The sequence below is a fragment of the Cricetulus griseus genome (genome assembly GCF_003668045.3).
Source record: "Cricetulus griseus strain 17A/GY chromosome 1 unlocalized genomic scaffold, alternate assembly CriGri-PICRH-1.0 chr1_0, whole genome shotgun sequence".
NCBI classification, from domain to species: Eukaryota; Metazoa; Chordata; class Mammalia; order Rodentia; family Cricetidae; genus Cricetulus; species Cricetulus griseus.
Window position 1 is genome coordinate 113,181,708 of NW_023276806.1, and position 25,209 is coordinate 113,206,916.

The window sequence follows — 25,209 nt, forward strand, 5'->3', positions numbered from 1 at the left end:
ACGGGCCCTGGAATTTCAGTCATGTTGACCTCTGACATGGACTGTTTGAATGTTAGTTATGGCTCTGTCACAGGTTACCCTTAAGGCTAGAGGATCTCACCAAATCCAGAGCAGGCTTGCTGGGTTGTGTGACCTAGGGCTTTCCATGACCTGTAGTCAAAGTACTGAGCTGGGGTTGCTTAGTAGGGTGGCTCCTTAGGGGAGTAGCGCTGGGTACCAGGTGTCATGTTTGAGGTACCTGAACAGCAGCTTCAGGGCCCATCCAAAAGGCTAGCCCTAAAGCATCCTCTCTCAGGGGATGGCCCAGTACACAACATCTTGCTCATAAATGTTCTGTATGCTTTTAGACAGGAAACCTTCAGAATGATTACTCCTGTAGTCTCACTCCTTAGCAAGCTGCCAGCACAGAGCAGGGTGGGGCCGACGTCTGTTAGTTCTGGTGCCTGTCCCATGTCCCTCTTCATCTGAATCTTTTGTAACAGCTTTTTATAATTAATTGATAAGCATATGTAAATGCCTTACTGAATCTTGTAAGCCATTATGGTCTATTATGCATGAGGTCTAAGGAAGAGGCTGTGGGAAACCTGATCTACACCCATTGTTCAGAAATGCAGATGAGGATTTGGCTCAGCAGTTAAAAGACTTGCTGCTTTTAGTTCCCAGTACCCATAGTGTAACTCAGACCGTCTGTAACTCCAGCTTTAGTCCAGGGAATGTGACACCCTGTTCTGACCTACTTTGACACAAGGCATGCACACGGTATACATACATACATGCAAACAACACACTCATACCCATAAAGTAAACTTAATTATCATTTTTTAATTTTAATTACAAACAAGATTGAAGTACATGACAATTCCAGTTCCCGTCTCCCTCCCTTCCTCCCCTACAAACTTAATTATTTTTAAAAGTGCAGACAACTCAGGACTCACAATCGGTGTCTGAAGTGGGGATGGTCTTGTGAAATTAAGCCCAGAGTCTAACAGGTAGACCTTTACCCCAGGTAGAGTCGAAATTAAATTAAAGCGGATATAGTTAGTAGCTGAAGAGTTCGAGAATTGCTCATTGTGAATGGAAAATCCCACATATTAGTAACAGAAGTTGGTTTTCCCCTTAGTATTAGTTTGAAAAATATGACCACTGAAATACGTATGTGCACACATATACACAGTGAGACTGATAAGAAATTGATCACATGACTAGGGAGGCTAAGGGTTGTACCGCCTGCAGGAGACCAAGGGAGGTTGGTGGGAGAGCCCAAAAGTGAAAGCGGGCAGATTCAAATTCAAGGCTGAACCTGAAGCACAGTGGGCAGGAGACCACCCTAGCTGTCATGCAGACATAAACCAGGTCCTCCTGGCTCTCTGTTCTAGTCAGGCTTTTAACAAATGGGGTTAGGCCTATCAGGGAGGAGTGTCTGCTTTACTCAGTTTGCCAAGTCAATGCCAGTTTATTGCAGAAATATCCTTATAGACATGAGAGAAGCAACACCTAACCAGATGTCTGGGTACCCTGGAGCGTAGTTAGGTTGACATATAACCCCTTGCATCCCCATGAGGAGGTTTCCCTCGCTGACTTCCCTCACTCCTCAATAGCTTAGTTAACAGAACAGTGCTGTCATCTCAACCTGTCAGGCCCAGAGCTAGCTAGCTAGATTCTGTGTACCTTTCCTCCCACCTCTGTGTTCTCAGTGTCAGTGGCAAGGCACACAATACATTTATGAATGAATGAACAATGAGTGAATGATACTAATGCTAAGAAGACCATCAAGCAGGCCCCCGAAGCTGAAATGAGTCTGGGTGTGTGGGTGCCATGGGTGCATGGTAGCTGGTAACTAGGCTCACAGCTGTAGAGCTGTGAATGGATTTAGAGAGATGTATTTTCGTTTTTGAGTGGGATGAGTGGGGACTGTATTTCTTTTTTTGAGTGGGATGGGTGGGGATTGAATCATCAACATGAAAAATGAGGGTTGGATTTGGTGGAAACAGTTTTTGGAAGGAGAAAAAGGCATGAGAAATTGAAATCAGTCATCCTGTTATTTTAGGAACTGAACAAGGCAGTTCGTGTAATCTTAGCCAGCATCCCAAATAAAGAAAAAATCATAACCAGGTGGTGGTGGCACACGCCTTTAATTCCAGCACTCGGGAGGCAGAGGTAGATAGATCACCAAGTTCAAGGCCAGCCTGGTCAACACAGTGAGTTCGGGACAGCCAGAGCTACACAGAGAAACCCTGTCTCAAAAAAAAAAAATTAAAACCAAACAAAAACAACAACAATAACAAAAAATCAAATCACTGTCTAAGGTAGTATACTAATAAGATCATAAGCCAAAATTTTACTTGAATCAGGAATGAGTCTTCCCAAGAATTCAAAGTCTGTCTGAGAATACATCTATCTGTGTAAGAAAATTCAAAGTTTATTTTTATTTTGAACTTATTTAGATAACTCTTGATAATTCTGAATACTAACAATTTATGTTAAGCCAAAGTCTGCTGCAAAACAGTAACTCAAACCCCATTCTACACTGCATTCTTGTGTCAATTTACTAGTATAGTTTAAACATGAACTGTCTCCCACAGGCTTCTGGGTTTAATGATTCTCAGCTGGTGATACCATTTTGGGAGATTACAGAAACTTTCAGAGGTGGGTCCTCACTGGGTGCTGCCTTGAAGATGATGTCTCCTCTGCTTCCCAGCTCTTTGCCCTGTCCAGCATGAGGTAAAGAAGTTCCTTTACCATACACTTCCTCCGATATGTCATTCTGTCCAGAGCGCCAGCCAAGCAAGCAAGGACCAAACGCTTCAAAATTGTGAATCAAAAGAAGACCTTCAGCCAGGCATTGGTGGCACACACCTTTAATCCCAGCACTCAGGAAGCAGAGGCAGGAGGATCTCTGAGAGTTCGAGGCCAGCCTGGTCTACACAGTGAGTTCTAGTACAGCTTCCAAAGCAATACAGAGAAACCCTGTCTCAAAAAAAACCAAAACAAAACAAAAAACAAAACAAAAAAAAACCCTTCCTCTGCTAAGTTATTTCTGTCAGTTACCTAGTCACAGCCATACCAACGTAACTTCCCTAAGTGCTGGCACTGTGCTAGGTCCTCAAGATTCAGACAGGGTGCTTGTCCTTTCCTAAGTATTTTTTGTAGATTATTTTACATACTTTTATTGCTTATTTTTATGTGTTTTATTTACTTATCTATTTGCAGCACTATGGACTGAATGAATCTAGGGCTTCTCTCTTGAAACTGAGCTACATTTCCATCCCTCATTTTACTTTTGATTTTAAGACAGAGTCCCACTAAATTTCCCAGGCTGACTTTGAACTCACTCTGTAGACCAGACTAACTTTGAACTTTTGGTTTTCCTGCCTTAGTTACATAAGTAGCTACAACAATAGGCCTGCACCCTTAGGCCTGGCTAGGCTTTTAAAGACTAAAGCTTTCTTTCTGAAAGATTCCTATGAAATACTGTAATCATTTATCCAAGGTCCACCACATTCTAGTCTTCTGTTTGAGAAGCTGATTTACTTTTTGTTGTTGTTTTAATTAATTAAAAATAATTTTATACCTCAACTGCAGTTTCTCCTCCCTCCTGTCTTCCCAGGCCCTCTCCCACCCCCTTGCCACCTCCCATCCTCCCCATTTCTGTTCAGGAAAGGGCAGCCTCCCTTGGATATCAACAAAGCATGGCATATCAAATTGCAGTAAGACTAAGAAAACCTTCTGAAAACGTACCTAGGCTTGTTGTGATCCAATGTATCACTCCCACATTGATAGGTTGAAAACCCAGCTTCCGAGATCAGAGGATTGCCTTTAAGAAGCAATTAGATTATGAAGATTTCACTTCATGGTCAAGACTAATGACCTTATATTTGAGACCCCAGGGAGCTAGTGAGCATCTCGTGCCATGTGGAGCTTCAGTGAGATGATGTTCTCAGAGGAAGCAGAGGTTCACCAGATCCTGAATCTGCAGAGCCTTGATCTTGACTTTTTTGACTTCCAGATAGCTGAGAAATAAAGTTCTGTTGCTTATAAGACAACTGCATTACATCATCTCATGCATTCTTTCACAGCATGCTAGCTAGCTCCTCTGTGTTTTTATGTGTGCTATATTTAGAATTTGAAGGTGGGTTATCTTATGCATGTTTTCCCAGGTGCTTAGCGCACTCAATCAGATTAATTCCAGCTTTTCCTTTAGTTGGAAACGTCTTCCAGATCTCCTTTGGGAAATAGTGTTCCTCTCTCTCATCCACGGACTCTGCTTTATTTTTCTATGCAGGAATCATCACATTGGATGTACTGGATACAGAAAATTGGCCTGCTCTTCCAGAATGAGGGCTTAGAGCTGTCTGGGGTTCAGGTGAATAAACTAGTTGTAACTGGAAGTAAAAGAAACATTTGCTGGGGAAGATCAAGAACCTGGCTCATGCTTTCCCACTTGACTGCAGGGCCGAGCACTCTTCACGATCCTCTACAAGGCATAGTTTTCCACATCAACATTCTTAAACAGGCTCCTCTGGCCCTAACTCCAGAGTAGAAAGTGATAGGAGGAAAATGCAGTTGAGTAGGTGTGGGTGGGAAAAACAATGCCTAGGTCAGATAGAAGATGCTATTATTTATAGTCAGAAAGAAAGACAAGTATGAGTGACTGAAAGATGTGTGTCTTAAAAGAATGCTCGGGGGTGGGGGTGGGGACAGGGAAATGGGGGCAGCGAAATCATTGAAGTCCCTGAAGAGTCATGTGGGAGGGTCCCTTGAGTCCAAAAAAAGAACAAAACAAAAACCATTCCCTGGGAGAGGTGCTGGAATTTGCTAGGCTATTCAGAGCGGCTAGGTCCCTGGAGAAATGATTCCACTGAGCGCATGAGGAGGCAATGGGACAGGATTATGGCCATGAGAAAGGTGGCAGCCTCCTTGACAGTTTAGTCTCTTTTGCTAGAAAACCATCAAGCTACTGGACCTTGTACAAGGCCAGACAAAGCATGTGGTGCACAGCAAATGACAAGTCCCACACAACCACATTCCTTCTCCACGTGATTGGCTTCTTCTTTCTCAAGACCTGATCTTGACGTTTGCTTCTAGAACATCCGCGGCTAGGACGCCTCAGTCCTATTGCCTCATAGGCAGGCCCTGCGGGCACATCCCTCCCACATCAGCGAACTTGAGAAGGGCACCAGCTACTTTTCCAGCGTCACTTTAGTCACCGTGCACCTCGCAAGTGTCTTGCAAGTTACCGGCTGGGTTTGGAAATGCAACTGTTTCCAGAGGCTTTTACATAGTCACGTATACTACAAAAAACTACAACTACGACACGACCACCAAGAAACAATCAGAAGCACTAAATACTTGAAAACAATTGGGGTGAGAAAGGCCCTCACTGCCCCAAGCTCAGCGTGCGGTGGAAGACGCTGTGGGCTGCGCTGGGACAGTCCCCAGCTACCCAGCCCCACCCAGGCCCGTGGGTCTAGCACAGCGCGTCCAGCATAGCGGAGGGTGGACGTGGACCAGCCGCGCCCCACGCAGGCGTAGGAGCAGAGGCCAGGACGTGGCAGGGCGTGGCCTGATAGGGGGCGAGGCCGGGCCTGAGAGGGACGTGACCACGGTGGGGGTGTGGCTTTGTCCTAGGACTGGTCCCTCAAGGGAAGTATGGTAGCGAGGGGTGTGGCCAGTGCCTGGGACAAGGTGGAGCTTGAGTGTAGCATAGCTGGGACAGGGCCTTGGTGGGTGTGCCGCCTCGGCAGGGGCGTGGCGTGGTGTGGCGGGGCAGGGTCGGGCTGTGCTGGGCTGGCCAGGGCGTTTCCGTTGCACGGAGCCGCTGAGATTACTGCCCTGTCTCTCGGCGAGCGCATCGTTCCCGTTCTTGCCCGTAGCCTGCGCTCTGCGGTCTCGGTGAGTAGCTGTGGTCCCGGGAGCCGCTCTTCCACGAAGGGAGTGGGGTGGCGCGAGGCCTTTTTGGGGAAGGGGACTGGGACTCCTGTGACCGTCTTTCTCTCTCCCCTAACAGCCCCGGCTCATTCCTGACCAACAGCGTCATGGCCCAGGTAAGCCGTGCGCCCGCGACCAGGGCGATGGGGACCCTCTCCAAAAGCAGCAGAGCTGGGGCGATGGAGCTGTTTTCAGAGTCTCTCGGTCTCCGCTTTCCCCTTCCACGTCCAGCTCTATGCCCTCTCCGTGTCTTCTTGGTGTCCCCCTCCGTGCCCTCTCCTATTTTCTCCCTCGCCCCGGAGTGTCCGGAACCAGCTGATGCATTTCCAGGTGTATGTAAACCGGGCCGTCCCAAATCCAGAGTTGCCAAAATTAGAACCCGAGCGGGAACAGCTCTCTTGGTCATGTGAGGCGAACGCCCTTTTGGCTTCCCTTGTTTTTTTTATTTTTCCCGCAGTTTCCTGTGCTTGAATACTGGGTGTGTGTGGGTGGTTTCCATGGTGCTTCAGGGTAGTCTTTTCCAGCACTCAGAGCAGTTTATTTAAAAGGAACTGACTATTCATAAGACCTGTCCCCCCCCCCCCTTCCCCGCTTCCTCCGCTAAAAGCACTGAACCAAAGTAATGAACAAGAGAAACGAGTTCTGCATTGAATTTACCTTGGGAGTCTTTCAGAAGTTGATCACCTATAGGCTTTTGTTGTTATTGTTTCTTTTTAATCTCTTAATATTTGTCAAGAGTGTACCAAAGAAAAACTAGTTAGTATGTATAGGAATTTGTTTTGTTTTGTTGTTTTTCAAGACAGGGTTTCTCTGTGTATCCCTGGTCTCGAACTCACAGAGATTCGCCTGCCTCTGCCTCCAGAGTGCTGGGACTAAAGGTGTGTGCCACCACCACCTGGTTTGTATAGCAATTTTAAAAAGCTGATCATGTGAATCAGTTATCATCTCTTAAATATTCCACCCTGAGGCCTGGGTGGCTATACCTGGAATCCCATGTCTTGGGAGGTGGAGGCAGGGAGATCAGAAGTGAAAGGTCATCTTTGGTCGTCAAGGGTCTTGGATATAGGAGACTGTCCCAAAAACCAAAATAACAAAAAATTTCCATGGCTAAACTAATTTCACACATCTTGCCAATCTTGTCAAAGTCCAGACAATCTTTAGCCTACTCAAACAATGTGCCTACACACACACACACACACACACACACACACACACACACACACACACACATTCCTTCCCTCCCTCTCCCATTAGATTAATAGTCAGGTTGCTTTAGTGAATGATTTCCTAGCCCCTTCCTAGGGAAAGTAGAGGGACTAAGATGATTTTGGAACTTCACTCAGTTTCTACAGTGCAGCCATTCTTTCGCTTTTGCACTTAGGTGGTTCTCTCATGTTGCCTCAAGGGGACCATGGACTTAGGCTCCTCAGCATGAAGTGTGTTTCTGTGGGATTAATGTTACTCCCCGAGTCTCTCCTATCTTCATATGCTGGTGTGGTGGTACACAGGGTGATGAGCAAGCCTCTCAGAGCTTGTTCCCTCTGTCCTTGCCTATTTGGCTTATTCTTCAGTCTCCTGTGAATTTCCCAGTGATCTATCAAGTGTTTTTGTTTTGACAAGGTCCCCGTGTGTAGCCCAGGTTAGACTGGAGCATGCCTGTACTCTAAGGGTGGGCTTCCTCTTTCTCTGAGTTCCTCTTGCCTCAGCCTTGCTAAGGTGGAGATGACAAATCTGTGCTAATGCAGCCAGCTTAGTTTCTCAATCAATTCTTTTCCATTGTGTCCACTCTTTATCCAAGATAGTATTGGAAACATTGTAGCATGTTGAACTTTCTGCAGCTTTGTCAGGAATCTGTGGAAACCACAGAAGTAAAACATTTTGTTAAAACATTTCAGATTAGAATAGTGTTTTGTGGCTGGCCTGAACTGGCGGGAGCACATCGGAGGCCAGCGCAGGACTGATCCAGACTCCTGAACATGGATGTCAATGAGGAGTCTTTGGTACTCTATGGGGCCCCTGGTAGTGGATCAGTATGTTTCCCTGGTGTAAGAAGGGACTTTGAGAGCCCATCCCACATGAAGGGATGCTCTCTTGGCCTGGACACATGGGGGAGGGCCTAGGCCTGGCCCACGATGATGTGGTGGACTTTGGGGAGCCCTTATGGAGGGCCCTTCCCTCCCTAGGGAGCGGAGGGGGGATGGGGTGGGGAGTTGGTGGGGGTTTGTGGGGGGGGAAGGGAGAAGGGATTGACATGTGAAGCAAGCTTGTTCCTAATTTGAACTAATAAAAAAATGAATAAAAAAGAATAGTGTTTTGTATCTTACATTTGCATTTGGCAATGAGCAGAATGTCCACATTATATAACTGGTACCCTCTCCCTAGTGGTTTTGGGGACCAGGTCTTAAATAGTTCGCTCTGGCCTTGAACTTACTCTGTAGCTGAGGATGACTTTGAACTCTTGATTCTCCCACCCCCTCCTGCATCCCAAGTTCTGGGATTCCAGGTGTGCGCCATCATGCCTGGCTCTAACTGCACTTTGCTGTCTAAATCCTTTGGCTTCTAGTGTCGTTGGAGGAAAGGTAGAGCTTCATGCTAGGTTTCAAAGAATTTCTGTGGAAGGGCTTTTGTTGACCTAAGGGGATAGGAACCAGAGATTTCCATTCCATGACATCTGGAGAGTAGTGGTATCAGATTTCTATCTTAGAGGTGTGTGCTTCAGTAATTAAAAATTCATTGCTTAAACATTAATGTCTCTTGCCTATTGAAAACTTGAAATGTAGCTTCCCACTACAGTAATTCTTCATATTTATGAACTTGGGATATGTATTTATATCCTCTATATTTACAATTTCCTTTTATTTGTGTTGGGACTGCACCATTTATGAAAGTGGAGAATCCAGAACATGACTGTGACCATCTTGCTAAGAATTAACTACAAAGAGTTGGTTGATCTCTGGTGGTACCTTGGACTTCCATCCCTCCCCTTTGTTTCCATTCCCCTCCCCTCACCCATTCTTTCCTCTTTGTCCCTTGTATACTTATTGTTGATTTTTCAGCTATGTGTCTTATTTTTTATTAATTAAATTTCTTTGACAATTTCATGAATGCATGGTACATTCTGATGACCCTTACCTCTCTCTTATCTCCCTCCCAACCCCCTCAACCCTCCCAACCCCTCCTCCTCTCTACAGGTCCTTTTCCCACATTCCTGTCTTTTTGTCTTGTTTTGTGACCCAGTGAGTTAAACCATGGCTGTCTCTGTGGCCATGAGTTTCTAACAACCCATGGAGCCTGGTGGGCTCACCAGTGTAATTTTCTTTTTCAATTAAATTTTACTTCAATCCTATCAGAATAGGGAATAAAAGCGAGGCAGGAAGTCATACTGAAAGCCTTGTAATTTGTATTCTCATGTACAGCAGACACACTCAGAACTGGAAGAATCCATAGGGTAACACCTTGTGATCTGCTCTTTCATGGATCCTACCCATGCATGGTCCTTAGCATCAATAGATTGGCTGTTTGATAGAGGAAATAGTTTAACAATGGCTTTCTGAGTCTTCCTCAAAGAAAACACAGTGATTAATTGTATTTTCTATGATACTCAGGAAATGTTTAAATTACACATAAACTTTTAGCATTTAACCAGTGAATGGACATCAGTTATTTTTTTTAATGTATGCTTGGAAGTATTCATTTGAATGAGTTATATAGTTTAAACCATAATGCCTCTGTTATTTTAGCATAACAATGCTTGTGAGTCACAAGTTACTATGATTTTTGGATTAGTAGTAACATTTTCTACTATAGTAAATTTGAATGCAAACTAATTCAAATTATTTATTAAGAATTAACAAAACTGTTAATTTTCTCTATATAGTAAAATATGTATGAGTATGATCTTTGTCTCTTCTTAATCACAGCTGATTCTTCAGCCCCAGCTGGCCAGCATCCATTGTCCCTGTAAAGCAAAGATTTTACTTTAATGTTTCTGGCCCCTTGTTAGTCACAGACAGTTCTTCAGCTCCAGCCGACCAGACACTAACACTCTACTGTCTACCCAGTATTTTTTCTTTTTTCCCCAGTAGAGTCTTTACTTCCCTTTGAAATGTCACAAGCCAGGCCTCCATCATCTGCATTGCTGGAAACATTCTTATCTTCCAAGCTCCTACAGAGAGCTCACCAAGCTTTGTACATTCATTGGCTTTTCTAGTCTAACAGTCCTTCCAAAGTCCTCCCCCAAAACATCATTAGGTCTGTCACAGCCATACCACACCATCCTGGTTCCAACCTGCTTTAGTTAGGGTTACAGTTGCTGTCATGCAACACCATGACCATAAGCAACTTGGGGAGGAAAGGGTTCATTTTATTCACAGTTCCATGTAACAGCACAGCTAGTATTTCATTTCACTGTCTAGCTACAGCCAAATTAGTAGGTATTTCAATTTACTTTAAATACTTAAAAGTTCATGGGCTTATTTTCTTTGGCTTGGAGAGAGTTGTTGGTATTTCATAGACAAATGAACCATTGCATAAATTTAATTCAGTTTAAGGATGTCATTTTCACATAATCAAATTTTAAGAATTTAATTTTGAGCAATATGAACTTAATTTTATTAGTTTTTCTCTTAAAGAGTTAATATGTTCACAGCAGCAGGAATGCCATGAAGACAAAACTGGGTTGCATAAATGTTTAGTAGAAACTTTAAGAGTACCATTTGTCTCTGTGGTATATATTTAAACTGTATAAGGTTTGGTTTGAAAATTTGGGGGTTGGTTTCAAATTCTGGGCTCATAATCATAATTTACAAAGGACCTTTGTGGAGCAGGCAGGATCAGGGTAAACAAGTACATTTCTCACAAGTTCATTACAGAGGAGTCTCTGGACATTGGCTTGCACCTCAGGTCAGTTACTCTATAGCTGATCTCCAGATCCTGGATCAAGGCTGCCTCTTCCCCATGGCCTCTGCTGCTCTGGTTCAGTGTGTTGCAGTTCCTGATGCCTTTGACTCTGAGATCTTGATTCTGAGAAAGCCGTTTGGCTGCTTTGCAAGGCACTGTTCACTTCATTGGCACCAGTGAGCCCTGGTTTCCATATCACTTTTCTGTTCCTTGGAAGACCCATTTCAGTGCTTAAGTGACTTGGCGATGTACATGTAGTCTGTGATTTTTCTTCCTATAATGACTTCAGAGTTCAAAATAGAATGAATATATTTCTACATCATAGATCCATTTCTGAAAGAGACTTTAGTTGTATAACTGTTTACTATTCTAAAATTGAACAAATGCCTAGGTTGAATTAGAATTAGTGCTCCTAAGATCTATGCTTTAAAATATGTTTTGGATCCATCCTTTCCATACTGGTTTACATAGTATGTAAACATATAAGCCATAATTTAATTGGAAGGAACATGTAGTTGGCTTCATTTCTTTGGATACTTGATTCTGTTGAGTTTCCATTTGTGTGTGCATCCTGAAAGTTTGAATATTTGCTTTCCCACTCTGTCCTGGGTCTTGTAAGACATGGAACGTAAAATGGGAACTGTGACTAACATTTGTCACTAGAACAGATGCATTGCCAAACCCTTTGCTTGCATTATCTAGTACTTATGATACATTTTGGAAATATGTATTATTTGAGGTTGTTTTGCTGGCATGGTTTGTGTGGAATAAATCCTCTGTATCCATCGAAAGAACAAATGCAGATGCTTAGGGCATGGTCAAGACTTTGGCAGGCTGAACTGTGGGTAGCACTGTCAGAGTGACTGTGGTAAGGGAGATGAGAGGTTACCTGTCATGGGAAGAGATCCCAGGTGAAAAGGCAGAGCCAGACTCAAGTAATAGGAATTGTTTTCTAGATGATGGTGAGCCCTTCAAAGGGTTGGTAAAGGTGAGCATGCCTGGACCAGATTTGTGTTTAGGGGAGAGTATCCTGGTGCTAGCATGGTGGCTGCATTTCTGAGGGTTGTAGAAGAGGGGTTGCCATGTTGAAGTTGGGAGGGAACCTGGATCACTTAGGAACCTGTTCCAATAATCCCAGGGCGTGCTCCACCACCACCAAGGAAGTAAACTAGGCAGTGGCTAGGACTTTATTGTTATTATTTTTTTAGATGGGGTCTCACTCAGGCACAGGCTTGCCTTGAGCTCACAGCAATCCTCCTGCATCAGCCTCCAGAGTCCTTCAAATACCATTAGTCGTCATGCAGTGCACAGCTGGGACTAGATAGGAAAGATGAATGGGAGAAGGGGACAACTTTGATAAGTGAGTGAGGTGGTAGTTGATGAAGGGCTAGGTGGCGATCAGGATGACTCGCTTGCTGATTTAGGTTTGGACAGAGAAGAGAGAAGTGAATTTGTTGAATTTGAGTTCCTATTAAATATTTAGGTTCCCAGCATCCACATTAAGCAGCTCACAACTGCCTTTGACTCCAGTTCCAGGGGGTTAAATGGCTAATTCTGGCTTCTGGGCACTTACACTCCTCTGATGAACATAGGCTCACATAGTTTCACAAGCATATGCTTAAGTTAAAAAAACAAACAAACATACACTTTAATGGGGGCTGGAGACATGGCTCAGTGGTTAAGGGTACTGCCTTTTGCGGAGGATCGAGGTTTGCTTTCCAGTACCCACACTGCTTATAATAATCTGTAGATAGCTCCAGTTCTTGGGGATCTGATGCCCTGTTCTGGCATCTGTGGGCACTAGGCACTTGTGTGGCGCACATACACCCACGCAGGCAAAACACCCATATGCATAATTTTTTTAAAAAGGTATGTAGGCTGCATTTCCTATTAAACAGCAAGGTGCTCACACCCCCTAAGTCCTCTCACTTCTGTGATTTTTATATTGCATATCTCTGTAACTAAACAGCACTTGAAACTCTTTTCTACCTTAGCATAGTCTAAGTCAGTCATTAGATTTGTACTTCTTAAATATAAAAGGAAATGAAGCTTCAGTCTGTTGACTCTTCTATAAACCTGATTGTTTCCTGATTGCCTTGCAAATGAATTGGTTGGTTGTCACTGCTTTCCAAGTGTTGTCCACAGAATGCCCTGCTGAACAGTTAGGTGAAACAGCAGACTGTCCCCGGCCTGCCTCAGGAGCTCATGGGAGCTGAAGCTCAGAGGAGGCACCACCCTTACTGTGGGCAGCTTCTAAGAGCACTCAGTGTTATTTCATTACTGATGTTTGCCAATGGGAGACATTCTTCACTGGCAGGGAAATTTAAAAACAAAACACCTAATATCAAAGAAATACATACCAAAGGTTTTTCTTTTTTTAAAAAACGGGCACAGGGGACAGAACCCAGGATCTCCCATGTACCAGGCAAATGCTTTACTACTGAGCTACCTCCCCAGCCCTCTTTTGGTTTTTTATTTTGAGACATGGTCTCACTAAGTCTCCTGAGCTAGCCTCGAACTCGCTGTGTTGCCTTGAACTTTTGTTCTTCCTGTCTTAAACTCCTGAGCAGCTGGTATTATAGGCGTGTTCCACAAAGCCTATTCAGCTAGCAGAATTTTAAGTCACGTTGACAAACCCTTATTTTGTCATTGGAACTTTTCTAACATTGTGCAAATAACTTAAATAACTCATTTTGCAATGAAACTTTTGTCCCTGACCGTAAGAAAGAGTTCAAAAGTAGTTGGATAGTTTGACCAACTGATGGGAAGCAAAAAGGAGTAAGGCATGAGAAAGGGAAAGGAAGACTTGAGAGCAGTAAACCAAGTGTGACACAAGAGCTTGATGCTAGCCTCCCTCTTTGGAAGCGGCCAGGGCAAGGGCTGGGATCCTATGTCTGACCTGGGTGTGTTGCACCCCTTGGTCCTGTTAGAAGTTCTAACTTTTTCTTGAGTTTATTTCATTTTTGCAATGCACTATCACGCCAGGTTGACTTTTCCATCTTTTCTTGATCATGCAATTCAGTGAATAAGATTTTTTTCCTTATCGGTTGGTTGCAATATCACGGGGAATGTTAGTGGGCCTTTAGTTTGTTACCCAATCAGACCTTCCTGCTTCACTTCGATGGGGTGCAGAACTCTCTGTCTTCCCTTCTCTACCTTTCCAGGCAACATAATTACTGAGCTAAAGAGTGGATATTTTTAAAGATGAGAGTTAAGATGTGGTTTCTATGTTTTGAACAGGTGTTGTTTAAGCAGGTGGGTTAATTCCTTTTGTGGGGAATTGGTGATGAAAGAGGAAGAGAAATGAGGATAAGTTGAGGATGAAGCTTACTCTGCTGGACTGTGGGGATTTCCGGAAGTGGGGGCCTCCTGGATGAGTCACTCGGAATCATATTGCATTTTGCGTGGGTAGCAAGGGGCAGGCAGAGCCCTAGCCAGGGCTCTGTCCTCATTACTCATATGGATGACTCACGTCTGGTCCCCTAGTGCTGCTTTGTGGCCTTGCTAGCCCTGTATGGAATATAGCAAAACGGTGTCACAGTTTCTAGAAAGCTCTTAAGTAAGTGTTGGGAAGTTACTTCTTCTAGCTAATAGCTGAAATCTTTAAGGATATTTTTCTTCCTTATACCGCTCAAGATATTTCCTTCAGTTCTTAGGGTCTGGTATATTTTTTGAGACAAATGACTTCTATCTCTTTGTTCAAACTTGTCCATGTTTAACTCTTTCTCCTTGAAGTTTCTTCATAACTTACAGAGCAGATCAGTATTTCTTCTTTTCAAACTCTGTGAGATATGGTTTCTCTGAGGCAGTCCACCTCACTGTCTTGTAGCATATTTTGTTTACCAGAGGGTATATCTGACACACCTCCTGTCCCCTTCCTCTGGGCAGCCTTTTGGTCTGTCCCTCCTATTCTTTGTTCTAGTGTGCTGGATAGTTTTATGTTAACCTGAAACGAGCTAAAGTCATCTGAGAGGAAGGAACCTCAATGAAGAAAATGCCTTGCTAAGATGGGGTTGCAGTCAAGCCTGTACGGCTTTTCTTAATTAGTGATTGATGGAGGAGGGCCCATCCCATCATGGGTGTTGCCATCCCTGGGCTGGTGGTCCTGGGTTCTGTAAGAATGCAGGATGGGCAAGCCACGAGGAGCAATCCAGTAAACAGCATTGCTCCATGGCCTCTGCATCAGCTCCTGCCTCCAGAAGTTGCCTTTTTTTGAGTTCCTGTCCTGACTTCCTTCAATGATTAACAGGGATGTAGAAATGTAAGCAGAATAAATCCTTTCCTCAAGTGCTTTCATCATGATGTTTCATCACACCCTAAGGTAGGACATTCTGGAAGCCTCTTTCCTCTCTGTCTTCTTGCCTTGGGAGGCAGCTCAACACCCCATGATTAAGGAACCAAAACCCATGGCTTGAGTCAAGTCCTAACTGCTATGTACTTGCATGATGGTGCTGAGTGATTGGCTAAGCTGGAGTCATCCTTAGAGTTGAGTCTCATGAGACAAACTACAGGCACCCAGCACAGCACCCGGTCATTGTTGTCCTCAGCAGATAGCTGTTGTCATTCCTATCCAGATCCTTCTTTCTTTTTTCTTTTTTCTTTTTTTTTTGGTTTTTCAAGACAGGGTTTCTATGTAGCTTTGGAGCCTATCCTGGAACTCACTCTGGAGATCAGGCTGAACACACAGAGATCTGCCTGCCTCTGCCTCCCGAGTGCTGGGATTCCAGATCCTTCTTCCACCTACTTCTTCCCATCTTGTTATTGTGGTTTGATGGCTCCCTCCAATAGCTTAACCACCATCTGTATGGCTTTGTCACTCACAGCCTGCCCTTTCCCTGCATGCCTGCTGTGGACAGATGCATAGTTTTTTCCAGGTCTCATTTTCAAACCAGCACTGGAGGCTCCGACTCTGTTCCTGCTCGTTCCCCTCTCCATGTTACTACCAGTTCCATTTGTTCATCTCCTTTTTACCTTCTCTTGTGTTAGTCTCTGGCAGTCTTGGCTGCACTCTTGTATAGTCTATTCCTTTGTCCCCACTGTTGTCAGTCACAGTGCTGAGCAGAGCTGACATTGTTCCTGGCTCCTTTGTCTGAAGTGTTCCTTGTTGGCTGCAGGACAAGCTCTGTGCTTTTTGTGTGGCATTTGGAGACCCTTCCCATGTTGACTCTTCTATACAACCTGATGCTTTTTCCAGTCCGTTGTAGCATTTAACCCTTAACCAGAAGTAACAGATCATTTTATTCTCATGGGCCTTAATGCATGCTGACAGTTAGGCCCTGCAGTTGTCTATTTTTATGATGTTGGTGACTTTACAGGTAGCCTTTAATTCTGGCTTGTGTTTTCCCCCCACCTCAGTTTCTTCTCTCCCCCCTTCTGCGCTTTCCCTCTCATGCTCTCTCAAGTTTGTGTTCATGTGAGTGGCCCTGATCAGCCTCTGCATTGCTTGCTCTGCCTCACTTGGTTACTCACTTTCCTGGTTTAGGAATCCCGAGAGATTAGTAGAAGCTCTACGTATGATAATGTGAAACAGGAGGGCTTCTAAAGAAGAGTATCCTTCACGGGCACTTGTCCAGCACATAAATTACCAAGTATTTTCAGAAATCGCTGAATTGTCTCGAGATTCCCAGCTCTACAGGACTGGGATTCAGTATGAAGGCTATGTAAACCTGGAGCTGTGTTTCCAACTGACATCACATTTTAACTCAGTGTGCTTCAAGTGGGAGAGACTTAGCAGGGAAAGAAGCCTGCAGGCAGGCTCTGTGAAGCAGGAAGCCTTGGCTGGGCGTGATCACAGTGAGGTAGATGAGGGAGCTGCCCTCCGATGTTGCTGTCGGTGGCTCTGGGTGTCTCCTGCCCTTGACTGGCACTGTCACTTCTAGTGCTTACTTCCACTTTCCAGTGGGTCACAAATCTTACCAGATGGTAAATTTACTTAGAGGTCAAACACAACATTGAGCAAAGGGAGACTGGGCTGTTGATATTACTAGGTTTTCGACCTTGGTCACAGTCTGAATAATACTGTCCTTCTGTCTGTCTCAGGTTCTCAGAGGCACCGTGACTGCCTTCCCTGGATTTGATAGCAGGGCTGATGCAGAAACTCTTCGGAAGGCCATGAAAGGCTTGGGTAAGTTACATCTTTTCATTCTAGAAGACCGAACACTGGGTGGGAGATGGGTACAAATGTGTTCAGATAATGAACTGATACTTGAGACCATCTTGAAGATTCATTCTCTAGAATTCAATAGGCAAGTGACATCAGCTCTGTGCTCTGGGGTCACCAGTCCAGCTTACACACAGTGTGAAGCCAACTGGTGTAACTCAGTGGCCTTGCCCAACACATGTCCACTTCTCCTGCTTAAGAGGCTCTTACAGTGTCTTTCTAAGCAGTTGCTAATCTCCTGAGGGTTTTTGTGTGTTAGTGTCTGATCTGCTCTCAGGCTCCTACACCAGATCTCTCTTTCTCCTTTCCTTGAGAGGTTGCCCATGGCATCCCCAGGCCCCCTTTCAGACTCATCTCCCATTACTGTTTGATATCTCAGATCCAGCCAGGCCTGGCTGTCTTCTATGCGTGCAAGTCCCACATTTTTCTATTCTGTGAGCTTTTCTGTTATTCTAAGCCTGCCCTTATATGGCTACTTTTCAGAAGCATTCATCTTTTAAGACACTGTTTGGTAACTCCTCCCCCCAAACTCCTTTCTACTCTTGTAAGCCAGGAGACTTACTTTTGCATCTCATGTAACACTTGGGTCTCCCTAAGGTACTTGCCATTCTGCTGTAGCTTTAGTTATCTGTAGGTTTTTAAGTTTTCCACCCTAAATTATCTGTAACTTGAAGCCAGGCACTATGCTTTTCTTCTTCTCTTAATCTCTTGAGATAACCAACATGCTATGCTTAGTGAATAACTATTACTGGGGTAACTATTTAACCATGCATAAAAGGTAGGCCCACCAGGATTTTAAAAAGCTAGGGCTGTTTGTCCATCTTCTTTAAGTCCAGTTGAGAATAGGAGCTTTTGTATGTGTGTGTGTGTGTGTGTGTGTGTGTGTGTGTGTGTGTGTGTGTGGTGTTTTCATATGTATTTGAAATATAATAGTTTAACTATTCTCAATTTTGTATTTTCTTTTGTGTAAGCTATGTTTTATGTTTTTGTAGAGGGTGTTAAGAGCACAGAGTGACTGGTGAGCTAATTGGAAAGGTTGCTTAGGAAGTGGGTGCTTAGGCAAGTTTTCATGTTAGCCATTAATTCCAGGTACTGATGAGGAGAGCATCCTGACCCTGCTTACATCTCGAAGCAATGCTCAGCGCCAGGAAATTGCCGAGGAGTTTAAGACACTGTTTGGCAAGGTAAGAGCACAGCTCAGCCAAGGTGGGAGTGAGTCCGGCTGTGAGTTTTAGAAGAGTTTGAGAAGTAAAACAATCACCCCGTATTTATAGGGAATTTTGTCAGGACCTCTCTGTTCCACCTGAAGGATATGGGATCCTTAGATACTCACGTCCTCAAGAATGGCACGGGGCTCTCCTGTAACTTGCTGACCTCCTTCTGACGAGGTCAAACTACTCCCAGATGTTTAGAAGATCAGTATATACTAATAGAATGCATGCACTACCAACAAATTGTCTTGCCATATTGTTTAGAAGATAGCGAAAAGCAGCCTCACACAATTGCTTTTCCTTGCTTGACACTTTTGGGGTGTAAAGGTGTCAGTGACCCCATGCTGGTAACTTTCCTCGTCCTTCCTCTCTGCTTTTAAGGTGTATGCCTGTGTTGCAATAATAATAATAGGTATATGCCTGTATTGCAATAAGTTTAATACATTTTAAATTATTTGACTCCAGTTCTTATTTGATTAATAATTCAAAGTAAAAATTGAAATCTTACCGAATGAGAGGATGTGTGAAAAACCATAATGTAGACCTGTAATTCTGACAATTTACCTTTGTCATTTCACTGGGAAACAAATGCAGTGCCAAACCAGAAAGTGTCCTTTTGTGTTGCTGGGGATGGATTCCAGGGCCAGTGCTCTCCACGGGGCTGCAGTGTAGCCCATTGGTAGAAGATGTCTAATCCCAATGCTGCTGCCTGGTGTGCTGGGGAAACACTGTGTTCCTTTTCATAACTGATTGCACACGTTCTCACACTAAAGGCTCCTCTCTCCAGCATATGCCTCTCAAAGTAAAATAATGTTCATTAACTCCATATTGGACCGTTAATATTATATATTATAATTGCATAGTAACAAAAAAGAAAAGAAGTTGCTTGGCTATTACAGTCTAAATCTTGCCCTTAAAACTGTATTTGTGAGTTTTGAGAAAATTTCTTTTGCCTTTTTTTTTTTTTTGTCCTTTTCTTTCTGGTGCTGGAGGTCCAACCCAAAACCCTGTACATATGACACAGTTTTCTGCTACTGAGATGCATTCGAGCCCTTTAGGGGAGCTTTTACAAGGATATTTTTGAAAGGGCACTGGAAAAAATATGTATGTTGAATATATACTTTACATGGCCCAAGTCTCTGCCACAGAGTGACATTGCTAGTTAAGCTTTTGTGTGGGGGTGTGGATCAGGACAGCAGGACAGGAGACTTGGAATTTTGAGGAAGAATTTTACTATATAGATCCAGGTGTAGTGTTGTAGGCCTGCAATTCTAGATACTCCAGAAGTTGAGATAGGACCACAAATTCAAATTCTACCTGGTAGAATTCTGCCAGGTAGTAGTGTTACACACCTTTAATCCTAGCACTTGGGAAGCAGGGACAGGTGGATCTCTGTGGGTCAGAGGCCAGTCTGGTCTACAGAGTGAGTTCTAGGGGGGCCAGGGCTGTTAAACAGAGAAACCTTGTCTCAAAAAAAAATAAGAAAAGGAAGAAGAAATAATAATAAAATGTAATAATAATAACAACAACAACAACAATCCTACCTGGGGTACAGAGTGTGTTTAAGACCAGCCTGGACAGCGGCCTCACAATTTACAAAAGGCTGAGAATGTAGACTGACTGTAGGGTGTTTTCCTGGCACGAGGAGACCCAGGGTTTTATTCTAGTACCAAAGTTAGAGAAGCACATGTTTCCAGTGACTTCGTCCCGCAGCATCATATACTGGGGTTACAAGCACGTGCTACCACACATACTAGCCTGCTCTATAAAGGCATTCCATATTATTTTAATGCTTGAAGTTAAGGAACACATTTTTCACACCTTAGTAGGTAAGTACTGCTGTTGAGGTTTGGGTCAGATGTCGAAGGTACCCTCCTTAGGGCACTGTTTAGCACAAGTATCGTCTGTAATACTTGAAGAAGCAGCATAGGGAATTGACTTGAGCAAAGGGCTGTTCTTTCCATTTGGGGAGATAATGGTCACCAAGTTTGTGTTTTCTGAGGTAGGACCTTCTGGATGACCTGAAATCAGAACTGACTGGAAAGTTTGAGAAGTTAATTGTGGCTCTGATGAAGCCTTCTCGGCTCTATGATGCCTATGAGCTCAAGCACGCTCTGAAGGTAAAAGGGGGCATGCATGGGGTGTTCCTGCCATTTGTAGTGCTGATTTTTTTTTTTTTTTTTTTTTTTTTTGGTAATCAGCCTGTGTTTTATTTGACTCATTTCAGTAAAGGTGCTCAGAAGACAAAACTGGGGGAGTCAATAAAGGGGAACAAACTTAACACGGGTGCCATTCAGTCTTCTTGTATCGTTAAACTCAAAAGTGCTGTCTGAAATTTTAGTGTACTAGAGTCCTATACTTTCATTTTATCTTCAGGCTTTGGAAATGTTACAGATGAAATATTTTAACTTTTGAGATAGAACGTTTCAAGTTGACTGTGTTGAAACACTTGCTCAGACAGTGACAGGAGTGGCTTGTCCTTCATGGGCTCTGAATCGGTAGTTAAATTAGCAACTCAGGGATTCCACTCACACAGCAGAAGAATGGGAATCACCCAGCCAAGAGACTGCATTTGCTGAGTGTCTGTGCTGTTCTGCCATTCCAGTTTTGAAGTAAATGAGACCATAGGAACTTGAGAAGAGGGCTTTTTAACAGAATACATCACAAGCATTGTGAGCAACTCAGATTTTCCCATATGATGAACTTAGGTGTTTTAGTGTGAGTTGTTGCAAAGAAGCAGAAATAGAAACTATGCTATCTTAAACAGACAAACCTAAGTTTGACCATATTGCTGCTTATATGTTCTGACACAGCAGGGTAGGCATGACTTTTATAAGTACAGAGGGAAACCAGCTAAAATTATTTTTCAGAAACAGAAAGTGAGTGTCAGCACGTGATCCCCATTGTCAGCCACCTTTCTGTTCTGCTACCTGAGATGGTCTGTTTAAGCAGTAAGGCTTTATTTTGGCTCATGTCCATAAATAACTAGCACCAAGAGAAGGGGCAACTGTGGTCCCATCATCCCCTTTAAAGACATCCCCCAGTGACCTAAAAGCCTCTTAAGGGTTTGGTTAGCAGCCCCTAGTGCCACTCTGGGCACCAATGTTTAATGGTTGGACTTTTAGGAGGACAGAATTAAAGATCTCAGCTGTAATGATATATTTGATGGACATAGAAAAGTAAACTTTATTTTTTACTGGGAAAAATAAAAAGTAAAATAGAATTACATTGCCCCTAGAAAGAAAATTAGTGTGGAATCTTAAGTCTGTAATAATAGAACACATATACAAAGAAATCCATGTTTTGTTGGATATTTTTCTAATTATGTAATTTGGATAACATCCAGGGAAATAGCTTTCTCTCTCTCTCTCTCTTTTTAAATCTTATTGACATGTTTTCGCCATTAAAAATAAATCTTCCAACAGGGAGCTGGGACCAATGAAAAAGTACTGACAGAAATTATTGCTTCAAGGACACCTGAAGAACTAAGGGTCATAAAACAAGTTTATGAAGAAGGTAAGCAGTTGGAGTTCATTGCCTTCCCTTTTTCTCACATGGATGTAGTCCTGTGTAGATAGGGGCATCAGGCAGTACATGATGAGTGAATGAACTGTAAATAAGTCAGGCTATTCTTCTTCAATGAAAAACAGACAACAAACAAAATAATAAAGGAATAAACTTGAAGCACATGTAAGGGAGAGACAGTTTAGTTTTGCAAAGGTCTTGCAGACACTGTAGGAATAGACTGGCTTTTTCTAATATGTTAGGTTTCTTCAAACAAATTCAGTTTTATGCTAGATGTTAAGAGCTATATAGAAGACATTTTGAGGAATGGGAAGAAAGACTGAAACCCTTTTCCAGACTGGAGTGGAGAAAACATTGCTAAAAGTATGCTGTTCAGTTGCCGGGACTGCTTGGCTAAAGTGTCCTGTTGTTTTGGCTGTTATTTTTAGTGTGACCTATTTTTTTTTTTTTGTGAAAACAAAGTCTTTATTTTAGTCTAGTTCATATTTCAATGCTTTGAAAGTATTCAAGCCCATAAAATGAAAGTGAAGGAAGAGAGTTGTGATCTTGTATGGTTTTTCTGTCTTTGGACTCAGCCAGGAATGTTAGCCAGTGATGGCAGCTCTCCTGCAGGAATAGCTTATAGAATTTAGATGTTATGTTTTAACCCACCAGGTCAGAACAGTGTGAAATTTAGGGTAACTAGATTATTACTCAAGTCCCTCTTACCAGCTTCTCTTTGTAGTAGAAATGGTTGCTATCACCATGGCAGAGGTGACACATGACAGTTTATTTGGTGTGATCTCCATCTAGAAGTGCTGATACTGAGGCCTGAACATCTGTGTTGCTGTAAATGAGCATGCTGCATCCTGTTCAGCATGTTACTGGGCATGGCTATGTGTCCATTGCTGCCCTGAAGGACACAGAAGGCATGCATAGCACAGCTCTTGTCAATGAGGTTATAGTCAGTAGTTAAAGGGTGGTGAAATTTAGAAAGTCTTACATGAGAAGCATAACTCAGGATGCACACAGGAGGGAGAGGGCACTATAGCTTTGGGTCTTAGGTGAGCCTTTATAACACAAACTGGATAGTTGAGTTTCAAGAGTAGGTGACATACTAAGAGACCATTGAAAAATATGTGGAAGAAACGAGTTGGGCGTACATGCATGCACACACAGTGCTCCATTATTTAGCCTTAAACGTGTAACTTCTGACATTTGCAATAGCACAGGTCAACATGGAAGGCATTACATGACTTAAGTGAAGTGAGCTGGGTGCAGAAAGACAAAGACTGCGTGACCTTACTTGGGTAGAATCCAAGCAAGTGATAAAACAGATAAAGCTGTTAGAGTAGAGGGTAACATGGTGTTTGCCAAGGCTGGATAGGAGAAGACGGTGTTATCACACAGTATGGTAGGGTGGACAAGCCGTAGCGTGGAGACCATTCATAGCACTATATTGTACACTTGAACTTTTCTAAGAAACTAGAGCTTAAGTGTTTCACCATTCAAAGAACACTACATAGTGGTGCCAGTTAGTTTGTGGCAACCATTTATTTCACAGTGTGTATCAAGCATGATGTATACCTTAAATACATACATGTTCTATTTATTCTTGTAACTAAGCAAAGTGGGGAGGGAAGGATTAGATGGGTCTTCAGTACCAAAGGTGACTTTGATCGTCAGTGGCATGGACCCTGCACTGAGGAGCATAGACAGGGAAATCTAATGGAGCCTGACTCTAGGGAAGGGCACCTGTGTGTTTGTTATGGAGATAAACCGCACTGGGTAGGTAGGCAGTGTAGGAATTTGCATGTCTGAATGATGAACGTGACCTTGAGTCAGTGGTATAATGGCTGATGGAATGTTGAAGGACAGAAAGAGATTTGAGTCTAGATGTGTATTGGATAGATAGTTCTGTAGGGAGGCAATGAGGAAGTTGTGTAGTAATTATGGCATCATCGAGGTTGCTGGGAGGTGGGGGCATGAAGAGTCCAAATCAAAGGAACAAATGTTTGGGGGATTTGATAACTAGTTACCAGTGTTGGAGTAGAAGGAGGAATTGATAACTAGTTACTGGTGTTGGAGCAGAGGGAGGAATTGATAACTAGTTACTGGTGTTGGAGCAGAGGGAGGAATTGATAACTAGTTACTGGTGTTGGAGCGGAGGGAGGAATTGATAACTTGTAGATTTGATCTTAGCACAAACATAGTTTTCTTGGCGTAGAGGAGGAATCAGATGCTTATAGGCTTTGTATTTGGGTACCTGGTTCTAATATACATAAAATACAAGTGTCAGGCTTTTAAAATATTCTGCTTTTAAACAGTGATTAAGTATTTTAATGCCTTATGGTAAGACCATTTTAAAATAGCAGTTTGAGAGTTAGTGAAAGGGTCTGTGACTCAGGAGGTCTCAGTTCTCCCCTTCCTATGACCTTGAATTGAGGAGTTGGAACCCGAGGTAGGAGGGTTCATACTTTAAAATGTCATTGCTCTCTGTCAGAGGTAGACTAAGTGCTGCAAAGGAAAAATATCTTATTAGAGGAGATACAAACGTGCAGAGACAGGAATTCAGATAATGGAAACATCTGGCAAATATAAAAGCTTCTACCTACAACTACCATACTCTTGAAGCTTTCCACTGTCATTCTGTTTTGGCACATTACTAACTACATTTGGGGAGAGCATTTCTAAGTGACTGTTACAATTTAGGCTTGAGTGAATGCTTTTGGGGGATATTAATGTAGCCCATTTTCATCCGGCCACTCACTTATTGAATTTGCTATCCGTGTTTAGAGCACTCCTTGATGGCATACAGAAGATTTTGTTAATCAAATATACATGTTTTCCTTTATGTCTTGTTCATTTGGTTAATGGGGCAGGGGTTTTCTAGTTGAAGGATGCTATGAACAAGTGTGAAATCATTGTTTTGCAGAATATGGTTCCAGCCTGGAAGATGACGTGGTGGGGGATACCTCGGGGTACTACCAGAGGATGTTGGTAGTCCTCCTTCAGGTACTGGTAGAGACTTAACATAGCTGATTAAAGTGTTGGGTTGGAATGACCTGCCTGTATTAAGTTAAAGCCACTTAAAATATTTCAATAATTCCTGGTATGTACAGATTCCTACTGTGATGACTACATGCTGCCTGTGCTTGGTTGTGCCTCAGAATATCTGATTCAGACTATAAATAACCAACTCATTCATTTGTTTCAGGCAGTTGAATGCAGCCTGTTCATTCATACAATTTAGAATCAGCGGGGTTGTGCTGGTCTGGACGCTGCTATGTGGTAGTGCAGCATGCTGTAGGGGTGATAAGATCTTAGCACAAGCATAGTTTTCCGGGGAGAGAATGTGCTTTGTGCATAGGCATTAGGTGCCTCTTTCCATCAGAATGAAGATGCTCTATGGTCCAGTGTGTGATGTCATTTCTTACAGGCAAATAGAGACCCTGATACTGCAATTGATGATGCTCAAGTTGAACTGGATGCTCAGGTGAGTAAGAT

General features: G+C 43.2%; 1 protein-coding gene across 1 annotated transcript in view; it reads left to right on the top strand.

Annotated features, from left to right (window-relative positions):
- The first annotated feature begins 5,720 nt into the window (after positions 1–5,720).
- Anxa5 (annexin A5) overlaps positions 5,721–25,209 on the top strand; it is a 28,319-nt gene continuing 8,830 nt past the window's right edge. The window contains exons 1-8 of the mRNA XM_027391983.2: positions 5,721–5,892; positions 6,008–6,044; positions 16,867–16,951; positions 18,077–18,171; positions 20,205–20,318; positions 21,624–21,714; positions 24,638–24,717; positions 25,142–25,198. Coding sequence (XP_027247784.1) covers positions 6,036–6,044; positions 16,867–16,951; positions 18,077–18,171; positions 20,205–20,318; positions 21,624–21,714; positions 24,638–24,717; positions 25,142–25,198 — 531 coding nt within the window. The 5' untranslated portion in view covers positions 5,721–5,892; positions 6,008–6,035. The remainder of the gene's footprint in view (positions 5,893–6,007; positions 6,045–16,866; positions 16,952–18,076; positions 18,172–20,204; positions 20,319–21,623; positions 21,715–24,637; positions 24,718–25,141; positions 25,199–25,209) is intronic.